The sequence below is a fragment of the Carcharodon carcharias genome, chromosome 31 (assembly GCF_017639515.1).
Source record: "Carcharodon carcharias isolate sCarCar2 chromosome 31, sCarCar2.pri, whole genome shotgun sequence".
NCBI classification, from domain to species: domain Eukaryota; kingdom Metazoa; phylum Chordata; class Chondrichthyes; order Lamniformes; family Lamnidae; genus Carcharodon; species Carcharodon carcharias.
Window position 1 is genome coordinate 17,158,850 of NC_054497.1, and position 20,062 is coordinate 17,178,911.

General features: G+C 41.9%; 1 protein-coding gene across 1 annotated transcript in view; it reads left to right on the plus strand.

Annotated features, from left to right (window-relative positions):
- The window catches only part of LOC121271595 (protein KASH5-like), a 99,256-nt gene that overhangs the window by 60,094 nt on the left and 19,100 nt on the right, over positions 1-20,062 (plus strand). Inside the window, exons 8-9 of the mRNA XM_041177630.1 lie at positions 14,620-14,670; positions 18,984-19,061. Of these exons, the coding sequence (XP_041033564.1) occupies positions 14,620-14,670; positions 18,984-19,061 (129 nt within the window). The remainder of the gene's footprint in view (positions 1-14,619; positions 14,671-18,983; positions 19,062-20,062) is intronic.

Below are 20,062 nucleotides of genomic sequence, written 5' to 3' on the forward strand. Positions count from 1 at the left end.
CAAAAATACCTGCAAAAGCACCGGTCTGACAGCATCTGCGGAGAGGGATACAGTTAACGTTTCGAGTCTGAATGACTCTTCATCAGAACTAAGGAAAAATAGAAAAGAGGTGAAATATAAGCTGGTTTAAGGGGGGTTGGGACAGGTAGAACTGGATAGAGGGCCAGTGATAGGTGGAGATTGCCAAAAGTTGTCATAGACAAAAGGCCAAAAAGGTGTCGATGGTGGTGATATTAGTTAAGAAATGTGCTAATGGGGACATTAAGGGTAGAAAGCAGGACGAGCAAGGGACAGATAGCCCTAGTGGGGGTGGGGTGGGGTGGGGGGGGGAATCGAAATAGGCTAAAAGGTAGAGATAAAACAATGGATGAAAATACATTTAAAAATAATGGAAATAGGTGGGAAAAGAAAAATAATATAAATTATTGGAAAAAGGGGGATCGGAAAGGGTGTGGGGAAGGAGGAGAGAGTTCATGATCTAAAGTTGCTGAACTCAAAATTAAGTCCGGAAGGCTGTGAAGTACCTAGTCAGAAGATGAGGTGCTGTTCCTCCAGTTTGCGTTGAGTTTCACTGGAACATTGCAGCAGGCCAAGGATGGACATGTGGGCATGAGAGCAGGGTGGTGTGTTGAAATGGCAAGCGACAGGGAGGTCTGGGTCATGCTTGCGGACAGACCGAAGGTGTTCTGCAAAGCGGTCACCCAGTCTGCGTTTGGTCTTTCCAATGTAGAGGAGACCTCATTGGGAGCAGCGAATGCAGTAGACAAAAAGCAGCTGATTGCTGAGTAAATACTGGTGAGTTCTTTTTTCAATTTACTAGAGTTATTCATTGCTTAATACTGAGGTAGGAACCTAATAAAAAAAAGTATAGAGTAGTACTGTACAAGTATAATTAGTCAAGAAACAAGGTTCCTAGCTAACATAAATAAAGCCCTGAGCTAGCGTATTTTTTTTAAGGGAGTAACTAGCTTAATTGAGAGGGACGTCATGGCAGGAGATCTCAGACCCGTGATATGCTCCTCCTGCAGCATATGGGAAATGAGGGACGCTTCCCTGTTGACCATGTGTGCAGAAGGTGTGTCCAAATGCAGCTTCTAGCTAACTGCATTTCGGGGCTGGAGCTGCGGGTGAACCCATCGTGGAGCATCTGTGATGCTGAGCAAGTCGTGGATAGCACATTTAGTGAGGTGGTCACACCGCAGGTGAAGATTACACAGGCAGAAAGGGAATGGGTGACCATCAGGAACAGTAAAAGACTCAGGAAGGTAGTGCAGGAGTCCCCTGTGGTCATCCCCCTCTCTAACAGATATACCACTTTGGATACTGTTGGGGGGAGTAGCCTCTCAGGGGAAAGCAGCAACAGCCAAGTTCACGGCACCATGGGTGACTCTGCTGCTCAGAGGGGCGGGAAGAAAACAAGTGGCAGGGCTATAGTGATAGGAGATTCAATTGTTAGGGGCACAGACAGATGCTTCTGTGGCCGCAAATGTGAATCAAGGATGGTATGTTGCCTCCCTGGTGCCAGGGTCCGGGATGTCACGGAGCAGCTGCAGGACATTCTGGGGAGGGAAGGTAAGCAGGTAGTGGTCGTGGTATACATTGATACCAACGACATAGGTAAACTAAGGGATGAGGACTTGCAAGCTCAGTACAGGGAGTTAGGAGATAAATTAAAATGCAGTATGTCAAATGTAGTAATCTTAGGATTACTCCCAGTTCCATGTGCTAGCAAGAGCAGGAATAAGAGGATAGACTAAATGAACCCGTGGCTGGAAAGATGCTGTAGCTGGGAGGGATTCAGATTCTTGAGGGACTGGGACCGGTTCTGGGGAAGGTGGGACCTGTACAAACCAGACAGGTTGTACCCAGGCAGACCTGGGACCAGTGTCCTTGCGGGGGCTTTTGCTAGTTTTTTTGGGGAGTATTTAAACTAATGTGGCAGGGGGTTGGGATCCCAGGAGTAGGATCAGATAGGTCAGATTCAGATCAGAAAAATGGAGGTAGAACATTAGCTAGGGACGTTGTAATAGACATGGAGTTACAGGAGAAGCAGAGTTTAAGAAGTGTCCAGCAAGTGAAATTGACGGGGTTAAACTGTTTATACTTCAATGCAAGGAGTATTACAAACAAGGTAGATGAGTTAAGGATACAGGTAGACACATGGCAGCAGGATGTCATTGCTAACGGAGACCTGGCTAAAGGAGGGACAAAACTGGCAGCTAAATATCCCAGGTTATAGAGTCTTCAGACACGATATAGGAGACAAAAAAGGAGGGGGTTAGCACTAATGGTTAAAGAATCAATACCAGTTGTGAGAAGGGATGATATACTAAATGGGTCAACAAACGAGGCTTTATGGATTGAGCTTAGAAATAAAAATGGGGCAGTTACACTACTGGGAGTATACCTCAGACCCCCAAATAGTGGAAGAGAGATAGAAGAACAAATATGTAGGCAAATTTCTGCTTGTAAGAACAAGAGGGCAATAATAGTAGGAGACTTCAACTACCCTAATATTAACTGGGATTCAAACAATATAAGGGGCACTGAGGGAGAAAAATTCATGCAATGTGTCCAGGAAAATTTTTTCAACCAATTAATGACAAACCCAACGAGAGGAGATGCAATTCTAGACCTAGTCTTGGGGAATGATGAAGGGCAAGTGGGTGAAGTGACAGTTGGCAACCATATTGGGGACAGTGATCACAATTCAGTTAGATTTAGCATTACCATGGAAAAGGACAGAGATAGGCAGGAGTAAAAGTCTTGAACTGGGGTAAGGCAAATTTTGCAGAAATGAGAAGGGACTAGGCTGAGGTGGACTGGACAGCACTGCTGGAGGATAAAGCAGTAGAAAACCAGTGGGATGCATTAAAAAGCTAGATCCTAATTGTACAAAGTAGACATGTCCCCTACAAAAATAAGAGTGTTACTGCCAAATCTAGACCTGCCTGGTTGACTAGAGGAATACAGGGGAAGATCAAACATAAAAAGGAAGCGTACGATAGGCACAAAGAACTAAGCACTGCAGATGGCCTAGATGAAAATAGGAAGTACAGGGACGAAGTAAAAAAGGAAATAAGGAAATCAAAGAGAGGGCATGAAAAAAGATTAGCAAGTAAAGTTAAAAATAACCCAAAGATGTTTTATCAATTCGTTAATGCTAATAGGAAAAAGTAGAACCTATCAGAGATGAAGATGGAAACTTGTGTGTAGATGCAGAGGCTGTGGGAAAGGTTTGAATGAATATTTTGTCTCCGTGTTTACAAAGGAAAGGGAGGATGTAGATATAGTAGACAAGGAGGAACACTGCAAGATATTGGACGGGATAGTCATAAAGAGAGAGGAAGTACTCGAAGGGTTGAAATCCTTGAAAGTTGATAAGTCGCTAGGGCCAAATGGATTGTTTCCGAGGCTGCTGAAGGAAGTCAGGGAGGAGATAGCAGATGCTCTGAGATGATTTTCCAATCTTCACTAGATACAGTGGAGGTACTGGAGGATTGGAGAAATGCAAACATAGTTCCACTGTTTTTTTAAAAAGGGATCAAAGGAAATGCCAAACAATTATAGGCCAGTTAGTCTTACATCGGTGGTGAGCAAATTAGTAGAATCAAGCCTGAGAGATAGGATTAACTGTCATGTGGAAAGGCATGGACTAGTCAGGGATGGTCAGCATGGATTTGTTAAAGGAAGGTCTTGCCTCACAAATTTGATTGAATTCTTTGAGGAAGTGACAAGAAGGGTTAATGGATGAAGTGCAGTGGATATTGTGTACATGGATTTTAGCAAGGCATTTGACAAGGTCCCACATGGCAGATTGGTCAGGAAAGTAAAAGCCCATGGGATTCAGGGTAATATGGCAAACTGGATAAAAAGTTGGCTTTGTAACAGGAAGCAAAGGGTAATGGTCGATGGATGCCCTTGCGAATGGAAAGTTGTCTAATGTGGTGTTCCACAGGGCTCAGTGTTGGGACCCTTGCTGTTTGTGTTAAATATTAACGATTTGGACGTGAACATGTGGGACATGATTGGGAAATTTGCAGATGACACAAAGATTGGCCAAGTAATGGATAGTGTAGACGATAGCCATAATCTCCAAAACAATATAGATGGGTTGGTGGAGTGGGCAGTAAAGTGGCAGATGGATTTTAACATAGAGAAGTGTGAGGTTGTATATTTAGGGAGGTCAAACAGTTACAGGGATTACACAATAAATGGGAATATACTAAGAAGGGTAGATGAAGTGAGAGATCTTGGCGTACAAATACACAGGTCCCTGAAGACAGCAGTTCAAGTAGACAAGGTTGTAAAGAAGGCATATGGAATGCTCTCCTTCATTGGCAGAGGTATAGAATATAAAAGTAAAGATATAATGTTGGAATTGTATAAAACACTGGTGAGGCCACAACTGGAGTATTGTGTGCAGTTCTGGTCACCACATTACAGGAAGGATGTAATAGCTCTGGAGAGAGTTCAGAGGAGGTTTACAAGAATGCTGCCAGGGTTAGAAAAGTGTAGCTATGAGGAGAGATTGGATAGACTGGGGTTATTTTCCTTAGAAAAAAGAGGGCTGAGAGGACTTGATTGAGGTGTACAAAATTATGAGGGGAATAGGTAGAGTAGACAGGATAAAATTGTTTCCCTTGGAGAATTCTGGAACCAGGGGACATTGATTCAAGATAAGTGGCAGAAGGTGTAGGAGGGACATGAGGAAGACCGTTTTTATGCAGAGGGTAGTGGGGGTCTGGTATTCGCTGCCCAAGTTAGTGGTAGAGGCAGAAACTTTAAACTCTTTTAAAAAGTACCTGGATCTACACCTGAAGTGCTGTAAGCTGCAGGGCTATGGGCCGGGTGCAGGAAGGTGGGATTAGAAAGAGCACCTGGTGTCCTTGGGCAGGCATGAACAAGATGGGCTGAATGGCCTCCTTCTGTGCTGTAACTTTTCTATGGTTCTATGTCAAGCTGCTCAAATCCCAGAGGGAAACTTGAAACAGCCACCACAACTGTTTTGCAATTTGTATTTTATTTCAAGATGCGTACCTTGAATTTTTAGTTGTAATAAGTCCGCCGAGTCTTAGAGATGTTTTACAAAACTAAATTAAACATTCATTGAAAAAAGAAAAGATTTTAAGCACATACATAGGTCTACAAATTACTACTATAATCACTCCTAAAACCCCTAATTAACCTGATTCCCAGTTGCACGTCCATTAAGGCAACAGTGAAAACAAATTTCAACAGACCCAAGTAAAGCACACAATACCCTGGATGGGGATATTCAAAGTGAGTTTTCTTAACTTTGGTTTCTGTAGACAGCAACTTGATGTCTAGAGGCTGGAGGCTTTTCATGCTTGTTAGATCTTAGAATGCCTTCTCCCTTACACATAACCTCATCTCCTATATACATGCTTCTCCTTTTTAATGCAAATTCTATTGTTCCCAGATGTTTTTGCAACTACTTTTCCCATAATGTAAATCTTTTCATTGTACTAATTTTATCAGTAATCTTTGTGAAAAATAGACACAATGGGCAGAATTTTCCCCCCGTCAAGGGGGCAGTTGAAGAGTGGGCACAATTAAGGCCTGCCCAGCGTGATGTCCGCATGGAACTGCTATGTGCTCCCTGTGCAGGCGGGGGGAGTGGGGGGGATTACCTTTACCTGAGCCGAGAGTGCGCTCTTTTGAGCATGTGCACGAAAGAGCGCACTTTTCTCCCTGAGGCTAACTGCTGCCTCAGGGAGATCGGCTGTACATTAAAAAATCAGAAAAATAAGAAAAATTCCCTGACCTCCTCTCATGTGACACTGTCACATGAGTTGGGACATGTCCATAACTTTTAATTACGCTTTAATTAAATTTTTAAAAACTTACATGAAATCTCATCCTGCCCATGGATGAGGTTTCATGCTTTTACTAATGCCCGCCAGGGCTCCTGGTTTGCCCGCCAACTTTAAAGTTGGACGGGCAGGTCCATTAATTAGTTTAATGACCCTGTCAATGGCCTCAATTGGCCATTGACAGGTCAGCGGGCACACAGCTGATTCAGCTGAGCCCCTGCGTACCTGAAAATTTAAATGGAGCGTGGTGACATCAGGAGTTCTGCCTGACGTCATCCCGCGTCATTTTACGCGTCGGCGAGCAGGCCCTGCCCCCTGCTCACCGACCGGAAAATCCTGGCTAATGTTTGGTTTAGCTTCTTATGGCTAGGTGTAACATCTTACCATCTCTTTGAAATTCAAACTAACCTGATTTATCTAAAAATACAAATGTTCCTCACACCTCACATTATAAAACTTCAGCCATGTTTATATATTTAGCTTTTCAAAATTAGCTTCCCTTTTGGTAACCCAAAAGCTGGAGACCAGCTGCCCCCAATTCAATTAAGTCCCCCCCCCACACACATCCATACAGAGAAACTAATTCAAATCCCACTATTAACCTACCTTTACATATTTTCAAGACAATAAGATCACATATCCAATTAGTAAAAGAAGGCAGGGCAGATTGTTTCCAATTTAATAGAATGATGCATCTAGCCAATAATGTTGAAAAGGTAAGTGCATCAGTCTTAGTTTTATGTAAGAGGGATGGCATTTGGTTCCACTCCAAAGAGTGTAGTAATAGGAGAGGGTTCAATGTTGCATCTAAAAATATGAGAGTGATGTAAAAGTTTTTGTCCAAAACAAAGCCAATTTAGGACACAACCAGTACGTATGAATTAGAGGGGCTGGGGTAGAATGACATTTATCACAGATTTGATTAAAATTTGAGTAAATCTTTGACAATTTCACTTTGGATAGATGGATATGATATAGGATTTTAAATTCTAATAGCTCATGTCTTGCACATACAGACGAGGAATGTACATGAAAGAGAATAGACTTCCAGTTATCTTCTGATAAGTCTGAGTCAAAATCTTGCTCCCAGAGAGTTTTTAAGGTAGAAAGTGAAGGGCAGTATAGTGAAAGAATGAGAGAATACAATTTGTAAATGAACCCCCTAATGAAAGGATTTAGTTCTAATATAATAAAAAACGGTGATTTGGGGGGCAATAGAGGAAGCTGAGCAATTTTTTTTACGTGCAATATTTGATTTGTAAGTAGTGAAAGAAGTGTGCATGGGGCAGATCATATTTTTGAGAGAGAGAGTCAAAAGAAGCAAAAATATTATCAATATATATGTTAGCAAAGAGTTTTGACACCTCTTGCATGTCAGACTTGAAAGGCAGGATCTCCTAGTGAAGGCGGAAATAAATGACCTGCATCAATAGAGCTGCATAAAGAGAGAGACTAGCCCAAAGTGTGTTCTGAGCTGGATCCAAATCTTAAGTGACTGTCTGACGATAGGGTTTGAAGAAAAGTGACCGGTTGAGAAAGGAATGGAGGAGCACAGCAGAGCAGGCAGAGATGCAGATTGACAGGAGGCTGCCTCCAATTGTACCCGTGCTAAATCAGCCGAGTCCAAATAAACCATGAAGAAATATTTTGGATATTAGCAGACCAATAATAAAACTGAAAACTTGGCAGTGCCAAACCACCTAAATGCTTGGGTCTGTAAAAAGACTTTATGAATTCTGGGTGTTTTCTTATTCCAAATAAAGGAAGATTAATAGATCTATTGCAACCAAAAACACTTGGGGATAAACAATGCGATGCACTGAAATAAGTATAGAAATTTTGGCAAAATATTAATCTTTACAGAATGTATATGACCAACTAAAGAAAGGGGTAAGCTAGACCAATGTGCTAAGTCTGCTTCGTACATTCCAATACAAGATCAAGGTTGAGCTTAAAATGGTCTCCAAGGGATTGAAATTAAAATTCCTAAATAGTTAAAGCTGTTTACTGAGACCTTGAAGGGGGGGAAAAGAAAGAAGGCGACTTCTTAGTGGATGCATTGGTAGTCATCTTCTGAGATTCTATGGACTCTGGAACAGTTCCTACAGATTTGAAGGTAGCTAATTTAACCCCATTATTTAAAAAGGGAGGCAGAGAGAAAACTGAGTTATAGACCAGTCAGCCTGACGTCGGTAGTGGGGAAAATTCTAGAGTCCATTATAAAAGATTTAATAGCTGAGTATTTGGAAAACAGTGGCAGAATCGGACACAGTCAGCATGGATTTACGAAAGGGAAATCATGCTTGACAAATCTACTGGAACTTTTTGAGGATGTAACTGGTAGAGTTGATGAGGGGGAGCCAGTGGATGTGGTTTATTTGGACTTTCAGAAGGATTTCCACAAAGTCCCACATAAGAGATTGGCGTGTAAAATTAAAGCGCATGGGATTGGGGGTAGTGTATTGAAATGGATAGAAAATTGGTTGGCAGACATGAAACAAAGAGTAGGAATAAACAAGTCTTTTTCCGAATGGCAGGCAGTGACTAGTGGGGTACTGCAGGGATCGGTGCTGGGACCCCAGTTATTCACAATATATATTAATGATTTAGATGAGGGAATTAAATGTAATATCTCCAAATTTGCAGATGACACAAAGCTGGATGGGAGGGTGAGCTGTGAGGAGGATGCAGAGATGCTTCAGTGTGATTTGGACAAGCTGAGTGAGTGGGCAAATGCATGGCAGATGCAGTATAATGTGGATAAATGTGAGGTTATCCATTTTGGTAGCAAAAACAGGAAGGCAGATTATTCTCTGAATAGCTATAAATTGAGAGGGGAATGTGCAACGAGACCTGGGTGTCCTTGTACACCAGTCGTTGAAGGTAAGCTTGCAGGTGCAGCAGGCAGTAAAGAAGGCAAAAAGTATGTTGGCCTTCATAGCGAGAGGATTCGAGTACAGGAGCAGGGATGTCTTGCTGCAATTATAGAGGGCCTTAGTGAGACCACACCTGGAATATTGTGTGCAGTTTTGGTCTCCTTATCTGAGGAAGGTTGTATTTGCTATAGAGAAAGTGCAGTGAAGGTTTACCAGACTGATTCCTGGGATGGTGGGACTGACATATGAGGAGAGATTAAGTCGGTTAGGATTATATTTGCTGGAGTTCAGAAGAATGAGGGGGGAATCTCATCGAAACCTATAAAATTCTAACAGGACTAGACAGGGTAGATGCAGGAAGGATGTTCCTGATGGTGGGGGAGTCCAGAACCAGGGGTCACAGTCTGAGGATATCAGGTAGACCATTTAGGTCTGAGATGAGGAGAAATTTCTTCACCCGGAGAGTGGTAAGCTTGTGGAATTCATTACCACAGAAAGTAGCTGAGACCAAAACATTGTATGCTTTCAAGAAGGACTTAGCTATAGCTCTTGGGGTGAAAGGGATCAAAGGGTATGGAGAGAAAGTGGGAGCAGGCTATTGAGTTGGATGATCAGCTATGACCATAATGAATGGCGGAGTAGGCTCGAAGGGCTGAATGGCCTACTCCAGCTCTCAGTTTCTCTGTTTCTAACTCTTTGCAATAGAGTTAATGGGAAAAATTTCAATCTTTTGCAAATTAATTTTAAAATGTGAAATATGACCAAATCTCTCAAGAATAGAGAAAATATATGGGAGAGATGAGGCTGGATCAGAGATGTAAAGAAGCAGGTCATCAGCACATAGGGAGAGTTTCTGCTCAACTCCACCCGTATAACAGCCTGTATATCCCCACAGCTCCGCGGTGAAATTGCCAGTTCAATGGCAATAATGAAAAGTGAGGGGTGAAAGGGGACAGCCCTGTCAGGTACCTCGATGGCGGTCAAAGAGTTTAGAGTAGATATTATTTGTACATACAAGAGTAACCAGCGCAGAATATAATAATTTTATCCATTTTATAAAAAATGGGTCCAAATCCAAATTTTTGAAGAGTGAAGAAAACATAGTCCCTTTCTACTCTAATCTAATCTCTAATCTAAAGCCTTTTCTGCACCATAGTTAGAAGAACCTCAGGGAGAGGAGTGGTTGAATGCGTATAAATAATATTGAAAAGATGCCTTAAGTTAGAGAAGGATTGCCTGCCTGTAAAACCTGTATGGTCAGGGGAAGTAATAGGTGGAAAGACAGGTTCAAGATGGTAGGCTAAGGCTTTAGCTAGTATCTTGACAACTGCATTTAAAAGGGAAATAGGCCAGTATGAACTGTAATGCAGAGGACCCTTATCCCTCTCTATAAGAATGGACAAAGATGCCTTGTGCAGCCTAGGAGGGAGCATTTTAGAGAAAAAGCATTACGTAAACAGAATAATAATGAAGAAAATGTGATGAGAATTTTTATGAAATTCTATTGGAAATCCATCAGACACTGGTGCCTTATTACATTGCATGGATTTAATTGGCCTTAGTATTTCATCTTGGAAATGAAGTACTTCTAACGCATTCATAGAGTCAGACATTAGAGGTCGGATGTGAATATTATCAAAAAAATTGTGAAATAAACCAGGATCTGAAAAGGAATCTGAGTTATAAGGAGTAGAATAGAAAAGTTTGAATTGATCATTGATCTCCTGATGGTTGACCCTGATGGTGGTGGTTGACCCTGTTGGACTGGTAATTTCAGTAATAAACTGAGAGGAAGCAGACTGGCGAAGCTGGTGAGCCAGGAGTCTATCGGTTCTTTCACCATGCTCATAAAATGTATCACTTGATCTAAGTATAAGCTTTTCTGTTTGTTTAGTAGAAAGAAGATCAAATTCAGTCTGTGGAGCTAGATGCTGTTTGTATAATATTGGGGCAGGTGCAATAGCATACTGCTGATCCACTAAGTGAATTTGGTCAATCAATTGGGACAATTTTGAAGTATTATATTTATTAAGTTGAGTAGTATATGAAATTATTTGTCTATGTAGATAAGCCTTCATGCTCTCTCAGACAGTAGCAAAGGAAATATCTGGGGAAGTATTAAGTTCTATAGAAGTATCTATATACGAGGAAATGAATTTAGTAAAATCCGGGTCTATCAGAAGAAGAGAAACAGGTTGGTCATGGAATCGTGTTGCTGAAATCACAAAACTACTGTATCCGCAAAATTCAATAAATGGGAGCAGCCTCTCCTGTTAAGGAAAAAATAGTCAATGTGTGAGTAAGTGTGATCAACATGATAGAAAAAGGAGTGTTATCTTGCTGATGGGTATAGAAAACGCCATGAGTCTACCAATCCGTGTATTTCCATAAATTTTCATGATGGCTTAGGCTGATTTTGATATTGGAACAGATTTTGTGGATGAGTGATCTAAATTTGGATTAATAACACAGTTAAAGTCTTCTCCAAAAGGTAAGTGATATGAATCTAAATCAGGTATGGAAAAAAGAAGCTTGAAATGAAACGGTGATCATCCCAGTTGGGTATATATAAGTTACCTAAGATCAATGGACTGTTTAAAAAGCCTGCCTTGTACTATAACATAGTGGCCATTAGGGTCAGCTATAACCTGAGAGTGAACAAAGGGAATGCCTTTATGGATTAGAATTGCCAAGCCTCTCACTTTACTATGAAAATTAGAATGTGACATCTGCCCAGCCCAACCCTTCCATATTTGAAAGTGGTCGGATGTACATAAATAAGTTCCCCGCAAGAAGGCAATGAGCACCTTCAAATAATGTAAATGAGAGAGAACTTTAGTTCTCCTAACTGGGTGATTTAAACCTTTCACATTGCAGGTGATAAGATAGATTGAATAACCACCATGTAAGACCTTAATATTAGTGGACATTATGATAATAAAGCGTATGAAAGCGTATGGTTCTAAATTCCATTATGATTAAAGGAACTCATCCACCTGAAGAATGTTAAAAACTGACCGAAAGGAAAGTACATCTGTATATTTGGAAAAGAAGGCTATATTTTAAGTCCGGTTTCATGAATTTGGGCTTTTAACAGATTTGTATTCTCCACGATGTTGGGCAAGATCCACGCTGAGATCAGGGTAGATGATTATCTTGCTTCCATGAAAGTTTAGTTGACCCTTTTCTCTAGACAGATGCATAATTTTCTCCTTCACTCTATAGTGATGCAGTCCTAGTATTATTGGCCTTGGGGGGCTCACCATGCTGCGGCCATGACGCCAAGACCACTTGTTGACAAAGACAAATCTCAACTGAAATACGAATATATGAATGTATGAACAAGGACCGTGAGTAGGCCATTTGGCCCCTCGAGCATGCTCTGCCATTTAATAAGATCATGGCTGATCTAATAATAACCTCAAATGTGCATCCTGCCTACCCCTGATTACCTGTCACCCCTTCCTAGAATCTATCCACCTCTGCCTTAAAAATATTCTAAGACTTTGCTTCCACCGCCTTTTCAGGAAGAGAGTTCCAAAGACTTAAGACCCTCAAGAGAAAAAATTTTGCCTCATTTCTGTTTTAAATAGTGATCCCCTACCTCTAGATTCTCCCGCAAGAGGAAACATCCTCTCCACATCTATCATGTCAAGACCCCTTAGTATCTTATATGTTTCAATCAAATCGCCTCTTATTCTTCTAAACTCCAGTGGATACAAACCTAGCCTGTCCAACCTTTCCTTATAAGACAACCTGCCCATTCCAGGTATTAGTCTGGTAAAGCTCCTCTGAAGTGCTACCAATGTATTTACATCCTTAAATAAGGATACTGTACACAATATTCCAGATATGGTCTCACCAGTGCGCTGTACAACTGAAGCAGTACTCCTGATGTGTTGTCACTAGTGTGTTATGATGCCAGCTGAAGTTGCCCCTAGACAAACAGAAAATGCTGGAAAAATTCAACAGTTCTGACAGCATGGAAATTTTGAGTCCATATGACCTTTTTTCAGAGCTACAGAGAAGTAGAAATGTGATGAAATGTATACTGTTTAAGGTGGGTGGAGTAGGTGAAGCTGGATAGAAGGCCAGCAATAGGTGGGGGTGAAGGAAAGATTGACAAAGATGTTCCCCTGTGCACTGTATTCCCACTTTGAACCAAATCCCCAAATATACTCACTTGGTCTCTGCCTCACTCAGGCCGAAGTCTCTCTCATTACTGACTGTGCACCTCTTACAGAACAGATTACACAAACAAGCCGCAGGAGGGAAATAATGTTGTGGAAGTGTAGGAAGTACCTTGGCAGAAAGAGCGATTAAGCCTATGAGAGAGAGAATAGCATATCTCAAATTACACCTAGATGGTCTGCATAGTTCTTTTGAACTTAAACCTTCCTATGGTTCTTTGAATTCAGCATGGATTAGGGTTCAAATCTGGTCGGCAATGCACAAGTTGAATTTAAACCCCAGTCCTTAAAAAAAGAGACAATCCTTTCTTGTCCTTAGAGAACATAGTGATTTGCTCCATCTGGACTGAATTCAAACACAAACCTGATGAAGAAAAGTGTGTTCCAACTTTAATTACAGACTTTGGGGAGGTAAGTTTTTTATTCTTTCATGGGATGTGGGCGTTGCTGGCAAGGCCAACATTTGTTACCCATCCTTAATTGCCCTTAAGGAGGTGGTGGTGAGCCTCAGTCCATCTGGTGCAGGTACTCCCTCAGTGCTGTTAGGAAGGGAGTGCTAGGATTTTGATCCAGCGACAGTGAAGGAACAGTAATATAGCTCAAAGTCAGAATGGTGTGCGGTTGGAAGGGGAGCTCGCAGGCGGTGGTGATGCATCTGCTGTCTTTGTCCTACATGGTAGTGGTTGTGGGTTTGAAAGATACTGCTGAAGGAGCATTGGTGAGTTGTTGCAGTGTATTTTGTATATAGTACACACTGCTGCCACTTTGTGTTGGTGGTGGAGGGAGTGAATGTTTAAGCTGTTCAAGCGGGATGCTTTGTCCTGGATGTTGGAGCCACACCCATCCAGGCAAGTGGGGAGTATTCCATTACACTCCTGATTCAGCTATGGTAATGCCATTGAATGTCAAGGTGAGATGTTTGGATTCTCTCTTGTTGGAGATGGTCATTGCCTGGCTTTGTGTGGCACAAATGTTATTTGCCACTTATCAGCCCAAGCCTGAATGTTGTCCAGGCTTTGCTGCACATGTACATGGACTGTTCGTCTCAGTAGTTGTGAATGGCACTGAGCATTGTACAATCATAAGAGAACATCTCCATTTCTGACCTTATGATGGAGGGATGGTTGTTGATGATGTAGTTGAAGATTGTTGTGCCTGGGATATGTGGAGCAGAGTGTAGGATGAGCTAATGTTTGCAAAGAGTTGAGGATGTGATATCAGCCAGGAGACCATTGGAATCTGGAAATTTATTTTATTGAGAAGCAAAGGCGAAGGAATGATGCCCAGTAACAATATTACCATGGTCAGTGCACCGTTGAACTTTTCCTGTTATTCTCCTCAAGCTGAAAATATGCTTTTCCTCATTGCGTAGAGGTCAAAACTCACTCATTCTTTCCAAGGAGCTCAAAACTATGGAAGTTCCGAATCTTATCAGTTGCCATTTCTCTTACAAACAGCATCTAATTGCTACTTTTTGATTGATTTAATGTTCTTTCCTGACATTTACAGCCTTGGTGATGTCGTGCATATGGGCTTTACCTTTACCTAGATTCCTCAATTCAAAATTAATTAAAACATTCAAAATTGAAGTAGATAGACTAAGGTCTGGCTAGAAAATTACAGATATGAGTGAAATTATTCCAGTGTTGCGATAAAATATGATGGAAAAACCTAGATTTCCCATGACAAGAATTTAATGAAATCTTTTTTCAATAGGAAAAGGAACAACAGAATCTAAGCACAAGGATTTGTCAGCTTCAGGAAGAGGTAAGCTTTTAGAGTGGGGAGATAGGTCAAGAATAGATCCAATTGTCTATATATTGGTGCATCTCTTGTCGTCAGGATGATTCAGAGGGTATGCTATTTTGTAACAATAAAGATCATAGTCCAAATAACACAATCTATTATTGCTGAAAAAAGAGACATGCTGTAGAAGCTTTTCATCTTACACTCATCAGCACAGATGCAAGAATGCCAAATTTCAAAGGGAACAACAATTTATGCTGCATAAAAATGGGTGTTGATTGGTTGGCAAATTGATCCTAATAGATCGAGGTGTTGCCATGGAGAGTGCAACAGGGAACTGTTGTCCCTCTCGCTTTGTCTAATTTTAAAAAAGCACAATGCCTAGACATGTTCTTTTTGCCTATGGGGCACAGGTCCCTGCATATGAATATATGTAGCTTCTTGTAAGCATAAGTGAACCACATTGCAAGCCCAACTGATAAGCTTAGATTAGTTATAGTGTAATTCTTAGCACACTCAGGATTATTCAGTAAGTGGTGTCCGATTGCGGGTTCACATCTAATGTCGAACATTATGTTCTGAGCTTTGCAAGTGTGGGCTGGTTGAATATTGTCAGTACTGTACCTATTGTGAACAGCTGAAGGGATGTGCTGTTTGATACAAGCCTCTTGTCGTTTGGACATATGGGCTATGTATCTGACATTGCATTGGCACTAAAATTCATATACCACATTACGTCTTCTTGGCTTGATGGCAGCATCCTGTTAGTGAAAAATACCACTTGTGTTAGTACTGCATAGTAGCAGCGTGAAACGACCAACTTCATCTGTTGCTGAAATTTTCAACATACCAGATGCTTCCAGGGTAATTTGTGGTAGTCTGGGCACTTTGCAAGTCTGAAAGCAGCAGCCTTAGGCCCATTCATGAGGATGTGCTTTACACAGCGAGCAATGATCTGCTTGGTGTAGCCATTTTTCTGTGGGATAGCTTTGTTGTGCCCTATTTCAGTGTCAAGCTTGCACGGTGAGCACATGGCTTGGGCCCTATTTATGAGATTGCCAATAAGGCCAATCCTATAGTGCGAAGAGTTGTAGGAATCTCATAGTGTATATTTACTAGTGAAGGGTTAAGCTTGCAGTAGAGAATAGCGGAAAACACATTAGCGGATTTCTCAGGATAGTGATCAGATTATTGTTTGCTGTGTACTATAAAGTTTTGCACTATCAAGTGACATAACCTATTTATAGAGATGCAGATTTATAGTGACTGAATAAATGAATTTGGAACAAAACAAAAATACCTGGAAAAACTCAGCAGGTCAGACAGCATTTGCGGAGAGGAACACAGTTAACGTTTCGAGTCCGTATAACTCTTAAACAGAACTAAGGAAAAATAGAAAATAAGTGAAATATAAGCTGGTTTAAGGGGGGTGGGACAGGTAGAGCTGGATAGAGGGCCAGTGATAGGTGGAGATAACCAAAAGATGTCACAGACAAAAGGACAAAGAGGTGTTGAAGCTGGTGATATTATCTAAGGAACGTCATAATAAAGGTACAGATAGCCCTAGTGGGGGTGGGGTGGGGGGAAGGGATCGAAATAGGCTAAAAGGCAGAGATAAAACAATGGATGGAAATACATTTAAAAATAATGGAAATAGGTGGGAAAAGAAAAATCTATATAAATTATTGGAAAAAAGGGGGATCGGAAAGGGGGTGGGGATGGAGGAGAGAGTTCATGACCTAAAGTTGTTGAACTCAATATTCAGTCTGGAAGGCTGTAAAGTGCCTAGTCGGAAGATGAGGTGCTGTTCCTCCAGTTTGCATTGAGCTTCACTGGAACAATGCAGCAGGCCAAGAACGGACATGTGGGTGTGAGAGCATGGTGGAGTGTTGAAATGGCAAGCGATAGGGAGGCCTGGGTCATGCTTGTGGACAGACTGAAGGTGTTCTGCAAAGCGGTCACCCACTCTGCATTTGGTCTCTCCAGTGTAGAGGAAACCTCATTGGGAGCTACGAATGCAGTAGACTAAATTGAGGGAAGTGCAAGTGAAATGCTGCTTCACTTGAAAGGAGTGTTTAGGCCCTTGGATGGTGAGGAGAGGGGAAATAAAGGGGCAGGTGTTGCACCTTCTGCACTTGAATGGGAAGGTGCCGTGGGAGGGGGTTGAGGTGTAGGGGGTGATGGAGGAGTGGACCAGGGTGTCCCGGAGGGAACAATCCCTGCGGAATGCCGCCGGGGGCGTGAAGGGAAGATGTGTTTGGTGGTGGCATTAAGCTGGAGTTGGCGGAAATGGTGGAGGATGATCCTTTGAATGTGGAGGCTGGTGGGGTGATAAGTGAGGACAAGGGGGACCCTATCATGTTTCTGGGAGGGAGAGGAAGGTGTGAGGGCGGATGCGCGGGAGATGGGCCGGACACGTTTGAGGGCCCTGCCAACCACCGTGGGTGGAAAACCTCGGTTAAGGAAGAAGGAAGACATGTCAGAGGAACTGTTTTTGAAAGTGGCATCATCAGAACAGATGCAGTGGAGACAAAGGAACTGAGAGAACGGGATGGAGTCCTTACAGGAAGCGGGGTGTGAGGAGCTGTAGTCGAGATAGCTGTGGGAGTTAGTAGGCTTGTAACGAATATTGGTGGACAGTCTATCACCAGAAATTGAGACAGAGAGGTCAAGGAAGGGAAGGGAAGTGTCAGAGATGTACCATGTGAAAATGATGGAGGGGTGGAGATTGGAAGCAAAATTAATAAATTTTTCCAGGTCCTGATGAGAGCATGAAGCAGCACCGAAGCAATCATCGATGTACCGGAGAAAGAGTTGTGGGAGGGGGCCAGCTGGAACAAGGAATGTTCCACATACCACATAAAGAGACAGGCATAGCTGGGACCCATGCGGGTACCCATAGCCACAGCTTTTATTTGGAGGAAGTGAGAGGAGATTAAGGAGAAATTGTTCAGTGTGAGAACAAGTTCAGCCAGACGGAGGTAATTGACATTGGGGGTAATTTGAACTTGTGTGAAGTACTGAACCTAATTCTGCTGATTTATTGTATACTGTAAGTAGTGGAGGCCAGTTATTTTTCTATGGTGAGTCACTCCTCACTACTTTCATGCCTCTATTAAGTAGCTAATTATCAAAATTGCTTTAACACTGAGAGCAGTTCACTTGTTCTTTAGTGTATATGTATGATACAAATAACAGAAGAGACAGGTGGTTAAAAATAAGAACCATCATCATAGAATCACAGAATTGTCATGGCACAGAAGGAGGCCATTTGCACTGGCTCTCCAAATGAGTAATTCATCTAGTACCATACCCCTGCCTTTTCCCCATAACCCTTTTACATTCTTCCTTTTCAGATAACACTCTGATTCCCTTTTGAGTTCCTCGAATTGAAGCTGCCTCTACCACGCTCAGGCAGTGCATTCCAGATCTTAACAATTTGCTGTGTGACGTTTTTCCTCATGTTGCCATTACTTGTTTTGCCAATTACTTTAAATCTGTGCCCTCTCGTTCTCAACCTTCCACCAATGGGAACAGTTTATTGCTCTACTCTCTCCAGACCCCTGGTGATTTTGAATACTGCTATCAATTCCCCTCTCAGCCTTCTTTTCTCCAATGAAAATAGTCCCAACTTCTCCAATCCAGCTATGTAACTGAAATTCCCCATCCCTGGCACCATTCTCTTGAATCTTTTGTGCACTCTCTGTAATGCCTTCATATCTTTCCTAAAGTGTTGTGCCCACTACTGAATACAATACTCCAGTTGAGGCCAAACCAGTGTTTTCCACAAGTTTAACAATAACCTCCTTGTTCTTGTACTCTGTGCCCCTGTTAATAAAGCCTAGGATACTGTATGTTTTATTAACCACCCTTGCAGTCTGTCCTGCTGCCTTCAATGACTTATGCACATATACAGCCAGGTCTCTCTTTAGAGTTGTACCCTTTATATTGTCTCCACACATATCTGTGTTGAATTTCATCTGTCACTTGTACATCCATTCTGCCGACCTGTCCACGTCCTTTTGAAGTTCTACACTACTCTCTTCACAATGCTTCCAAGTTTCATATCATCGCCAAATTTTGAAATTGTGCCCTGTACAACCAAGGTCTGGGTCATTAATATATATCAGGAAGAACAAGGATACCAACACCGATCTGGGGGGGAGCTCCATTACAAACCTTCCTCCAGTCTGAAAAACATCCATTAACCGCTACTGTCTGTTTCCTATCCTCAAAAATAAAATAAATGAGAATTTTAAAAAATGAGGTTGAAATCTGGAACAACATTGATATATTAAAAAAGTAAGGTTACACTTTTCTTGCATCTGATACAGAATGGGAAATTAACAACCGAGAAAGACTATGCACACTGGAGAACTGAGGAGCTAGCATCAGAGAAGGTTGAGCTGAAGGTATGTCACTGCAGTGCCAGAAAAAGTGCAAAAAAAACTTTTTGGCAGTTTCTTAGATTGATCTTTTTTGTTGTTAGTAAGTCATTACAATGTAGTGTCATTTCACTTCAGGTTCTGCTGCACCTCTGGTGAACCTTGTTAGAAGAATAAATATTAGATGAGGACAGGATTGTGCTTGATTGTGATGTCCAGCATGATCTAATTGTGAATATGTCAAAGCAAAGCCTGACCTTGTTACAACCTGCTGACCACATTTGTGCATATGAACATACAAACTACAAAATAGGAGCAGAAGTAGGCCATTTGACCACTTGAGCCTACCCCGCCATTCAATAAGATCATGGCTGATCTGTTTGTGTTTCGAGTTCCAAGTTCCCAATTACCCCCGAAAACCTTCGATTCCCTTGCCTAACAAGAATCTATCTACCTCTGCCTTAAAAATATTCAGTTACCCCACTTCCATCGCCTTCTGAGGCAGAGAGTTCCAAAGTCATACGACTCTCTGAGAGAAAAAAATTCTCTTCATCTTTGTCCTGTAAGGGCAACCCCTAATTTTACAACAGTTTCCCCTAATTCTGGACTCACTCACAAGAGGAAACATCCTTTCCATGTCCACCTTGTGGAGAGCATTCAGAGTCTTATGTGCTTCAATTAAGTCACCCCTCACTCTTCTAAACTCCAGTGGAAACAAGCCCAGTCTGTCCAACCTATCCTCCTAAGACAATCCATTCATTCCAGGTATCAGTCTAGTAAACCTCCTCTGAACTGCCTCCAACGCATTTACATCCTTTCTTAAATAAGGAGACCAAAACTGCTCACAGTATTCGTTCGAGATGCGGTCTCACCAATGCCCTGTATAACTGAAACATAACATCCTGATTTTTATGTTAAATTCCTTTCGTCATAAAAGATAGCATTCCGTTAGCCTTCTTGATTACTTGCTGCACCTGCTTACTAACGTTTTGTGACTCATGCACGAGAACACCTAGATCCCTCTGCAC